Source organism: Egretta garzetta, unplaced genomic scaffold, assembly GCF_000687185.1.
Source record: "Egretta garzetta isolate BGI_Z169 unplaced genomic scaffold, ASM68718v1 scaffold138, whole genome shotgun sequence".
In the NCBI taxonomy this organism is placed as follows: Eukaryota; Metazoa; Chordata; class Aves; order Pelecaniformes; family Ardeidae; genus Egretta; species Egretta garzetta.
Window position 1 is genome coordinate 1265173 of NW_009260598.1, and position 9318 is coordinate 1274490.

Genomic DNA, 9318 nt, shown 5'->3' on the forward strand with positions numbered 1-9318 from the left:
CTCTTTGTGCCTCAGTTTGGACCATATATATTGCTAAGACATAAACTGGACACCTAAACGCTTCTCTTGGACTGGAACTGAAAATTAACAACATGCAAGCATCCCAAGCAGAAGGTGAACAACAGTCCCATGTAAATAACACCAGAAAAACCAGAATCAATTTACAGTAAGTTTTCAAAACCAGCATTTAATGCAGCTATAAATCCTCTAAGCGACACGAGGATGCGCGCTTCCCGGTGGAGATATGCTACGGCTGCCCTGAAAAGCACGGGCAGAATGGAAAATGTATTCACTTCAACCAACCGCTGCCAGTGTATTTCTCTCTAAAGAAAGCAAATGGGTGAATAATCAACTGCAAATGACTTCTGGGTCACAGAAGGAGGAGGAGAGGTTGAAACCTTGAACTACTGCTGCTGATGTATAGTATCTTTATCTCCCCACTCCCTGTGGCGTGTAGTTGCTGGTTATCTCAAAGGATGAATGACCTGCCTGCAATGAATTATGCCTGCTTATCTTCCAGTCGGGGTATACGCTAAGTCATTAAGTCATCTAAGAGTATAACCCCAAGGGAATTACTAAATGAAGGCGAAATCCTGTCCTGCTCTTAGCCGTTGTGTTGGCTGGCCGTCGGCCTGCTGCTGGAGCCGGCACAGGGGGAGCGAGGAAGGGGCCTGGATGCCCCTGCTGGCTACCTGTTTTCCACCATTGGCTTTTTCCGCTTCTGATGTTGTAAAATCAGATGACGACGGAGTAGTAACGCTAGCCACTTCCTTCAGGGGAAGGGAAAACGCAGCCCCCTCCGACCACCAAGATTTCCAGACCGCAAGCTTACCCGCTGAGACAAGCAGCCAACGTTGAGACCAGCAGAGAGCTCACGGCTATCGTATCTCTGTTGGGATATAATGGGTTTTGTCCAGATGAAAGGGTGTACTTCTGAAAGAGCAGTGCATTTTTTTTTTAATTAAAAAAAATTGATTTAGTGACAAGATTTACAATAGGGTATCTGACAAGCCCACTGACCTTCACACATACATACAAATGACTGAGGCTTGATGCGTTCAGAGAAGCGGATTTTCGCTTGAAACAATATCAAACTGTTAAACAGTGAGATCATCGACTCCTGCAGGAACCGAGGAACATCACCACCCCCTCCCCAAACAAAGCATCTATCAAAGGAGGCTTAGGGTAAAGACTGACCTGCACAGCAAGCCTTTCCAAATAACACCTCATGAAGTCTGGGGGATAAATAAAATCTTTAAATAGAGAGGGAAAAGCACATCTGGCAAAGGGTCACCCACGCTTTACTACAGCCTGGCGAAGCTCTAGCTCAACATATGCCTGGGACACTCTTACTTACTGCCCCTACGCCCACTGCTCCTTGCATGGAGCGAGTCCCACAGTAGTTAAAGATCTCAAGTATTCTCAGTGTCCACAAAAGAAGGCAGCTCAGCAGCGTCCTTAATGAGAAGGGATCCCACGAGCACCTCCCTACAGCGCTAAACTGCTTGGCACCCAGCAGCTGCAGCTGTTTTCCACGGGCTCTTGCTCAGGTTTGCTTTCAGTTTCCCATTATCTGCAGCCAGGGGTGGTGAGCACCCTCGGAGGTGTTTCCGTGGAAGTAGTGGCCTCCATGCTCCACCCTGGCTGAACGGCAACTGAACCTGAGCTTTACTGGGAAGGAAAATAAGCAGGATCCTCTGGGAAAGAACACGCCCATCTGAATGGAAATCTGCGCCTTTTCAAAAGGGCAACAGCAATCTCTGTCCTTCTGCCTGGCGATACCTACCCCCCCCACAAAGAAACGATGGTCAGCATCATTTCATAGAATCATAGAATCATAGAATGTTTAGGGTTGGAAGGGACCACTAGTGGTCATCTAGTCCAACCCCCCTGCAGTGAGCAGGGACACTGCTAACTAGATCAGATTGCTCAGAGCCCCATCCAACCTGGCCTTGAATGTTCCCAGGGATGGGGCCTCCACTACCTCTCTGGGCAACCTGTTCCAGTGTTTTACCACCCTCATTGTAAAAAATTTCTTCCTTACCTCTAGCCTGAACCCACCCTGTTCTAGTTTAAAACCATTTCCCCTTGTCCTAACACAGCTGGCCCTACTAAAAAGACGTTCCCCATCTTTCCTATAGGCCCCCTTCAGGTACTGGAAGGCCGCAATCAGGTCTCCCCGTAGCCTTCTTTTCTCCAGACTGAACAAGCCCAACTCTCTCAGCCTGTCCTCATAGGAGAGGTGCTCCAGCCCTCGGATCATTTCAGCATCCCCTCCTAAATTTAAAAAGCTAGAATAAAAAAAAAAAAAAATAAAAAAAAAAAATTTTTTTTAAAAGCTCAGTTTTCTTCTTGACTTAAAGGCTTTACTAAATAAACACCCCGCCCAGCCTGGTCACCCTGATAGGTTTCCCTGAATATTACCAGATAAAAAATAAAACCTAATCCTTGCTTGAATGTTCCTGGGACAGGGCCAAGATATTTATATCTTTCCAGGGCAAAACTCAAACTGGGCCTTGCGCTGTCACTTGTGCCAAGAAAAGTCTTCCTAGGACATGGAAAGAGGAAATTGCTCCCATTTCCATATGGACATCAGAAAACTTTGTCTGGAAACAGAAGATGCCACACAGATGGTCAGAGAGCAACCAGATTTCCTTTAGAAAGCCCTGCGCACCACGCTTCTCAAAATTTTTTGGAGGACGGTCCAGGCTTGTTGTCCTTCTATGTGTGTTTTGTTTTGTTTTGTTTTTTTAATTGGGACCTTCTACATGAATAAAACCCCTTAAGTAATCCATGTTTCTTTGTCAAAAAGTACTTCGCACCCAGAGACGTACCGGGCACCTCCGGAAGCGTGATTTTAATCTTATCTTCCTATGTATAGTGGTTTATATAAGAACTTAATTTTTGTTCTCTTATATAACACCTATTTTTTCACACTGTGCCTCCAGTCACTACCATAAATGAGGAGTTAAACTGCACGATGGTGGAAAGATTTCATTAACAGACTAGCTTCTAAGCTTGTGAGCAGTCTGCTAAAGGAAAAATAAAAGCAACAGATTTTCAGTTTTAGTAGACAAGGACAGCAAGGGCTCCCTTGTTAGCTTCTATTTATGGTCCCACAGCAGATGACCTGAATCTCCTCCATACTCATCCCCCTCTACAGAGCCTATAGCTTAGATTATTCACTTCTTAATGAAAACACCACCTGCCAGATGGACAAGAGAATAATTACATTACACTTACATTAATAAAATACATACGAGTCCCGTTTGCTGTACACAGAGCAGTGCTTTACATCTGGATCTGTGTACAGTAGAAAGACTCTCAGAAATGGGATTTTCCTTGCTGTATTTTATGGTAATGAAGATCAAGATCTGATTCATGCAATTGCCTGATGCAAATCTACTTGATGTGGGAAAGGCAGCTCTTGGAGTAATAAACTGCCTTTCCTTATCGTCTGAGCTCACTGGGCTTTGTAAGCCAGGGTTCAACTATTGCATCTGCAATGCGCTGCCGTTCCCACCTGAAACCCCAAGCAGACAGAAAGAGACACCACCAGGAGCTACACAAGAAGGACGGAGCTCTAATGGGAGTCAAATAGAGGCAGGGACCTTATCTGAACTTGATAAAAAAGCTTTGGATTTAATTTTAGGGGTGAGCAAAAGTTCAAGCCAATTATGCCCCTGTATCCCTAATATTATCCACAGCATCAACCAACAGCATGCCGTACCCTGGCGGTGTGTCTCAGGGAGCATTTCCACCTCTCTGCTAAAAGCCTCATTATTCATGTTTCTGGGAATCAGGGGTAGAGAATTAGCAAACAAAATGCCTGAATGGGCGATGTAGCACATAATAGTTTCATCATTAAAAAGATGGCTGCAGAATGAGTCACTTACTGTACGGCCACGGCTGCATCTGCATTGCATTGAGGGGTGCAGAAAATTGATTTCCCGCCCCAGGAATGTCCTGAACCATTATGGCTTTTATCCAGGAGGGCGAGAAGACCGGCAGGCGCTTTCTGCTCGTTGAATCCATTTCCCTCTTCCCCCAAGAGAGGCAACATCTTTAACAAAAAAGGCTATGCTTTTGAAGTTTAACCTCCAGAAATTCTGCTACCATACGAATTTCGGTGACACCATTTCTGTCCGTCTGTCCCGCTACGCCAAAGAGAAGCACTTCTCTGGGACTAGTGTGACTTTTCCGACCTATTCTTAGTTTCTTGGCTCTTGTTCCCTAGAGGAAGCAGAACTGTAAAAGACCCTTTGGGGACATATCAATCCATGTTTGCAGACACTTGAGGAAACTACTGTTTGCTTTGACTGAACACTTAAATTCTGCCATTCAGTTCAATGGCACGAGAAATGCGTGATGTTTGCATCTCCTGGATGGCAGTTGTCCTCGCCGGGTGAAAGAACAGGAGCACAGCCTCCAGTGTACACCTGGTTCACTCCCTCTGCTACTGGGAAAACCAGTAAAGTTTCCCCTTAAAAGGACTATCATGATTTGGGGAAGCAAAGAAGATGGAAGAAGCCCAGAGCTAACACCAAGCAACACTGCAGAAGCCTTGCACACGAGCCATCCTGTCTTTGTGGCTGACAATTAAACGCAGATTTCCTTCAGGGAAGAAAACATCTCCATCGGTTTGCCTGAGACCCAAACGTCAGTCCTAGCCAGACAGCAGTCCTAGTTTCACCAGGAGCCAGACTCCAGCCCTGGATAGTTTCCATCAGGATCCCATTAAGCCTGTGCATGTGCAGCGCTCTCAGAATCTGCAAGAGCCACGTGTGTATTCAAGAGCAGATTTGGACGTTGTGTTTGTTTCTGGCTTCGTAATGGTTCTCATGTCCCTTAAATAACAGCCTGTTTTCTGGAAATTCAGTAATTTCTTAAACATGTTCACAACTTTATCCCTCTTATCTGGCAAACAATATTGAAGCTATCAAATGTCTGTAGCTTTTGTTTTTACGTTTGAAGACAAAAGACCATTCCTCTGAAGAAAGATGTTAGTTAGACCGTGTAAGTCAGCGCTCGGGAAACTTTTTCTCCTACCATACCAATGGCCACAGAGGTCTTGCTACATACGGCTCCTGGTTTGTCTCCTAGGTGCCACCCAGTTAGTCTGAGCAGATGCAAGGTGTCACAGAATTGGACTGACACCCATGTCACGAAACCAAAAATCACCTCAGAACACGCAATATGCAAAGAAGAAAAACTTTGCACAGAGTGGTGTTCAGGTACCCCGTGCTGCAGATCATCTGCGATCCCAGGCAATTCCCAATGTTCTTGGCAAAAGCAGGGTATAGATCTAAATTCCCAAACGCAGCAATGTTTATTGCACTAGCTCGGTGATTCACTAAGTACAGGATGTGCCCAATTATTCTGCGTGTTTTTCCAATCCTATTTCATAAACTTCAGTTGCACAAGTACAGCAATACAGTCTTTCTTGCTTGTCCATTGAAATTCATTTTAAGAAAGGCCATCCGACTCGAACAATAAAATCACCAACTGGCTATACACGTGGGGTTTTTTTGGTTTTGTTGTTGTAACCATGGCATCAAAAACCTCGGCTGTTAAGTGCATATATTCTGTGATACAATCGCTTTCTTTTTTGTCTCAACCTGCTGAGAAAAGTTTTGCTTTTAACTTAGGATTCTGGGTTTGTTCCAAATCCAAAAATTAAAAACAGCAGTTCTGAGGGACACAGATATCTAAGCCAACAACATTTGGCTGCCTAACATAAAAATTAGCAGAATTGTTATTACTAAAAACAAACCATTAGATCTTTCCAAGATAAATAAAAACTTAGAATTTTGACTATCAGTCCACAAACAAAGCTCCTAATTTAGTTTGTTTGAACACCGCACCATGGATAAAATAGATCCAACTGCAATTTCTGTATCTCTAAAGCTAATTCACTACCTTAAGCAAGCTGGCTAGAAACTGAAGCTTCATCTTTCTTCCCTTCTAAGATGAGTTACAACAAGTAAACACCATCTTTCTAGTGCCGTTGAGATATCATTGAGGTTGCATGGCTGACAGCAAACCTATACCTTGACAAGCATGTCCCATACTCAGGGCTACACGTTTGAGATTTTATGAACGAAGCATGGGCTTTGTTGTGCAAGTAGCAAAGATGGCAATGTGAAAGATGAATGCAGTGCAGGGTCCCCATCTCCCACCACCACACACACACAACGTTTACCCCAGCAGCTAGGAAATACAATGACAGTAGTTTATTTATAACGACCCAGTTTTCCCCTTGGAGAGCTCACACCACCCTACTTGAAGCAGATGGTGTGGTCCGAGGCACAGTGGCCTCCCACCAGCCACTCAGCACCCATGGGTGCCAGAGATGCAAAGGAAACCTGGACTTTCTAAGCCTCCAGAGCTAGGATCAGCCTGGCTGTGTCCACACAAGTGGGTGGTCCAGAGCAGTTCTGAAGCAAATGCGCCTGGCCATCCCTCCTACTGTATCTTGGCTTTGTTCATGGGGCGGCTCTGCTGGGCCCAAACTAGATTTCCTTCAGAGAAAACTAAACGTGAAGTTCAGCTCTGGGGATGCACCAAATGCCTTCCCATCTTCTAACAGAGATTGAAGATATGAAACAAGGGGTTGCTTGGACAGGTTAGAGTAGACTAGACTAGACCATTTCATTTGGAATGGACCTACAACCATCATCTAGTCCAACTGCCTGACCAATCTGGGGCTGACCAAAAGTTAAGGCATGTTATTATAGGTCCAAATGCCTCTTAAACACTGACAGGCTTGGGGCATTGACCGCCTCCCTAGGAAGCCTGTTCCAGGGCTTGACTCTTGCTGTTCAGGACAGATGCCTACCGTGGTTTTTTTCCTGGACAGACATGTATTGCACTAACAAATCATTTTATGCGCTGAATTCAATAAAGAAGGTACAACTGACCTTCTTCAAATTCCAGATGATAATTCACGAGGCAGGCAGGACTTCTGGTTTAACAGTGTTGACAATGCAGGGAGGATTTTATCCCCTGGTCCAGCTCATGTGTGTTCCTCTTCCTCAGGATTTGCACATCTGTTGAACCCCATCGTAGCAAGTACGCTGGGAGCAGTTCCCTCCTACAAACCTGCCGCGTCTACACCGCTCCACAGGGCCGAGCAACACCTGAAAGGGGACTGCCATCATTTGATGTCACCCCATTAATTAGACCACTGCAGCACAGAAAGCAAGAGACCGAGCTGCTTTGAGACACTGGGATCTGACAAAACAATGCCATCTAAAATGGGCTGGCCAGTTTGAAGCAAGCCCCCCCACTTCTCTTCCTCCTCCTCCTCCTCCTCTTCCTCTTAGCAGAGGTTTACCTCCAGCAGCTGCCCAGCACTTCAAGGAAATTTGGTCTGCGCAGCCAGCAGTCACTGGTCAGGCTTTGCAACCTCACTGGAGAGAGACACGAGAGTAAGACAGGCCAAATTAAAACCCTAAGCCCATTAATCACACCCTCATGACTTCAGATAATGCAACGTGCAACGTGCACCATATGCTTATGTAGGTCTTGCCTTCAGCCATAATCTAGATTATGGAATAAACTGGGAGCAGGGCTGCGGTGAGAAAAAGAAATGACACAAGTGAGGAGGGACAGGGTCACGTGAATTCACTCCCTCAACGAGAGGCAGTTATGCAAAGAGTTCATACCTGAACTTAAATGGCTCGATTAACATTCCTGAAATGAAACTCATCAATTCTCCATGTAAAATGAGGCCAAAAACCCACTCTTTGACACGCTCAACGCTTGAAGTGGAGTTCAAATGGATCATTGCAGCTCCACAAAGTTCTCTGTGAAGAACTGCCAAAGGAGCAAAATTATGTGAAATAGCACTTCATCATTCCTACGGTGGAAGCAATGTGCAATCACAGAAATGGCAGCGGAAGAATGCGGCTGAAGTAGTTCCTCTGACCTGCTGCAAGGCGCTGAGAAAGCTCTTCAGCCTCGCTGGTAAACTGCAGGGAGCTCAGCAGCACAGTCATTTCATGCCTGTATTTGCAGACAATGTTGCATGGTATTTTAAGATCTGCATTAATAGAAATCCTTTAAATAAAATAAAAAAAAAAATCAAATGAAAATTGGACATACTCAAATTACATTATTTCCACGCTATGTTAAATATAAATTCTGTTCGGTATAACTGTGGAATATTTCACATGGAAAAAAATAATAATTTTGAGGGGGAAATGAGCCATGTGGAGATTTACAAAGATTTAAAATCAAACGCATCAGAAAATGAGTAATCCTATTAGACCAATTGTTTAAAGTCAATGTCTTTCTAAAAAACGTGCTGTATTTCCAACAGATTCCAGTCTGATACAGGAAGGGTTGGATAGACTGATAGGCTACATGGTTCTTTCTCACCCTAACATCTGCCTGTGCTAACAGCGAAACTAGAAAACACCCAGCCAGAGAGCTTGCTTAGGGAGTTTCACGAGTGCGAGTTGCTGAAGGAGCTCCCGTGGAAGCCTCCAACAAAACACCGGTGGCCCCTCTCAGCGTCAGGGCAATGCCACGGGCCAGGTCTGGGACAGAGAGGTGTCAGAAGAGGGACCTATTTCTAACTTGGCTTCAGTCGCTGCTGTGACTTTCAATCCTATTACTCAGTGGGAGAAACATCAAAAGATAGCTACGCACTTGAAGAAATTGCAAAATTTGTTCCACTTACATGTGGAAACAAATCTGCCACAGACTCAGATGGCTGACAATGGGCACGAATGGTGGGTGAGGCGGAGGAGAGGAAGAGCTGATCCCAGACACGCACGTTTTCTGGATTCCCCCCCAGTTCCCCCAACCGACTCACAGACACCCACGCCCAAGTCTTTGCAGAACAGGGGTTATGCTGAGGAGGACAAGCCCCAGAGGGAAGCTGTCCCCACGATCCTTTAATGCTTAACATGTTCTCTCAAGAGCCTTAGTCTCCATGTACAAAGCACCTGAGTTTTTATTCTCTCTCCCAGGATCTTTTTTTGCCTGCAGATAGAGAAAGATTGTCCCTAGGTGATAGAACTGTGTTAATGCCTGCAGCTCCACCTGGCAGAAACAGCAGGACACTTCGAACTATGGGGTTTGCATGGAAGACATTTACCTTACATGGGGCTTTAATGAACACAATGGCAAATGTCTTTTTATCTTCATCAAAGACCTGCTATCAGCTCGAAATTCCATTGGCTTAATAAAATAGAAAAAGAAAAGAAAAAAAAAGAGAGAGGGTGGCGAGAGTGGGGGTGCGACAGGAACTGCCCAGAACCTCTTGTGCATTTATAGTCCCATTCAGCCCACCTCAAAGGGCTTGTTTAG

At 45.1% G+C, this 9318-nt stretch overlaps 1 protein-coding gene across 6 annotated transcripts in view; it reads right to left on the bottom strand.

The window, feature by feature from the left end:
• Positions 1–1617, bottom strand: part of FOXO3 (forkhead box O3) — a 56553-nt gene extending 54936 nt beyond the window's left edge. For 2 of the 6 annotated variants that reach the window (XM_035900301.1, XM_035900297.1), the window contains exons 1-3: positions 1198–1245; positions 1021–1077; positions 833–889 (exon numbers count right to left, since the gene is read on the bottom strand). In XM_035900301.1, the coding sequence (XP_035756194.1) occupies positions 833–889; positions 1021–1077; positions 1198–1230 (147 nt within the window). In that variant the 5' untranslated portion in view covers positions 1231–1245. Of the gene's footprint in view, positions 1–832; positions 934–1020; positions 1130–1197 lie in introns of those variants that run through there. The other 4 variants (XM_035900298.1, XM_035900296.1, XM_035900300.1 and 1 more) reach the window with 3 other exon arrangements.
• Between the last annotated feature and the right edge of the window lie 7701 nt (positions 1618–9318).